This window comes from Ichthyophthirius multifiliis, assembly GCF_000220395.1.
Source record: "Ichthyophthirius multifiliis unplaced genomic scaffold scaff_1120509250482, whole genome shotgun sequence".
Classification (NCBI taxonomy): domain Eukaryota; phylum Ciliophora; class Oligohymenophorea; order Hymenostomatida; genus Ichthyophthirius; species Ichthyophthirius multifiliis.
The window spans coordinates 2,069-4,136 of record NW_004086707.1 but is presented as its reverse complement, the minus strand read 5'-3'; the positions used below and the strand labels follow the sequence as shown (position 1 = coordinate 4,136).

At 24.3% G+C, this 2,068-nt stretch overlaps 1 protein-coding gene across 1 annotated transcript, besides 9 other annotated features; it reads left to right on the top strand. All coding sequences in view use genetic code 6, as the record gives it.

Moving 5' to 3' along the window:
- Positions 1-276: 276 nt before the first annotated feature.
- Positions 277-400: a microsatellite.
- Positions 278-400: a microsatellite.
- Positions 284-336: a microsatellite.
- Positions 284-402: a microsatellite.
- Positions 284-409: a microsatellite.
- Positions 373-452: a microsatellite.
- Positions 405-461: a microsatellite.
- Positions 462-502: 41 nt separating this feature from the next.
- IMG5_077250 (induced during granule regeneration 1 precursor, putative) lies at positions 503-2,050 on the top strand (the record flags this gene model as incomplete). Its single annotated transcript, XM_004036510.1, has 2 exons — positions 503-1,878; positions 1,937-2,050. Coding segments are annotated over 2 exons (1,488 nt in total), but the record flags the coding sequence as incomplete, so codon positions are not given.
- Positions 1,195-1,262: a microsatellite.
- Positions 1,998-2,068: a microsatellite.

Sequence of the window (2,068 nt, the reverse complement as noted above, 5' to 3'; positions counted from 1 at the left end):
AATAGTATATTCTATATATAAATTTGATTATATTTAATAAATTATGTAAATTAGAGGTCTATTTAACTTTATAAAAATACTGAGTTTTAAATCAGTCTTTTTTATTTTTGAAAAGGTATAATATAATATTTTAGAAGATGAATATATAATAAAAAATTTTAATATTAAAAAATTTAATTGTTTTTAATAACGTTTTAAAATTATATTTTTAGTTATTTTTAAAACAGTAGAAAACAAAGATATTAATTTTTAAAAACGTTTAAATAAAAGCATTTTTAAAACGAAAAAAAAATAAAAAATAAAAAAAAAATACAAAGAGAAAAAAAAAAAAAAAAACATATAAAAATTAAAAAAAAATATATAAAAAGAAAGAAAAATAAAACAAAATAAATATAAAAAAAATTAAAAATCAAATAATTATAAAAAAATAAATAATAATATACAAAAAAAATGAATTATAAGTTTTTAATAAGTACTATATTGTTAGTATCTTTAATAATAGCAGATTAGGCTACTTCGACAAAAGAAATAATCTAACCAGTTCTTTTATAAGAATCTATGGAAGAAGAAGCAATGAAGTTGTATACCGACCTCGTAGTAGAAAACATGTAATTTAAATACGGTGCAAAACCCAGTGGAATAAGAAGGACCTATGAAAGATTTATTGGTAACCTCGAATTTGGTATATAGGGTTACTTTAAAATAAAAAAACAACCCCGTAATGCAAACGAATGGGCTACAGCTTATGTGTTCAATTCTAATGAAGAACCTTTAGACGGCCAATAATTTGGTGACAGAACTTTAGCTTTATCAATTAAAGGAAACTAATTACATTTCACTACATATGATTTATAGACTAAAAATATTAATTTGAGTACTGATATTTACTTTGATGAAGATGATTACAATAGATGGGCATTCATTTACTTTGGTTATTCCGGTTGTCTTGGAAATGCCTTTGTTTATGTATAATTCGAAAATAAAAAACCTTAGACTTACAAATTTATTGATGTAGTTCATGATGATTCTATTTTCTATACTCTTTTTGTCGGTTAATCCTTCAAATATTAAAACTTTCCTGGTAAAATTAGTTGTTTAACTTTACTTGCTGGTCCTCAAGCTTATAGAGAAAAGGACTTTGATGTAAGTTCTTGTAAAATTAAAGATCCAGTTTCAGGAAGTACTTAAACTAAAACTGATACTGATACTCATACTGATACTCATACTGATACTCATACTGATACTAATACTGATACTGATACAATGACATAAAGAGAAGAAGTTTGCTAATAATTAGTAGATGAAGCCAAATTCAATTATGATAAGAAACCTAGAGGATTAAGATATAAATCAATTAATAAATTTAATAAAGAATAGGAATTCTCATTTTAAGGTTGGTTTAAATTATTGAATGAATATAATAGAAAATTAGTTGCAACTGCAGTCCAAATTAATAGCAATGAAAAACCTAGAGATGCTGAAAATCATGGAGATAGAGTATTGGCATTTTAAGTATTGAAAAACAAATTAATTTTCTCTACTTATGATTTAAATTCTAATAATATCAATATGTCATAAGAAGTAGTTTTTACAGAAAATGAAGTTAATAAATGGTTTTTAGTATATTAGGCTTATTCACCAATGGAAAGAAAAATGTTTGTACATGTATAATTTGTTGGTGAACCTGCTAAAGAACTTGCATGGAATAATGTTAGACATTAGGATTCTAAAGTTTATAGAATTTATGTAGGTTAATCTTTCTCAAGCAAAAACTTCCCTGGTAGAATTAACTCTTTGACATTTTATGCTGGAGTTAATGCTTATTAGGAATTCCCAAAAGATAAAGATTGTGATGAAGATTCTTTCACTGTTCCAACAGTAAGAAAATATATAAAAATTAAAAATGTAAATAAAATAATTTAATAAAAAATAACAGACAGAAACAGGAACTACAATATCAGGAAATACTGCTACAGATACAATAATACCAGAACCACCAAAAACACCCACAGAACCCACTAAACCTACAAAAAAACCAACAGAACCTACTAAACCTACAAAAAACCAA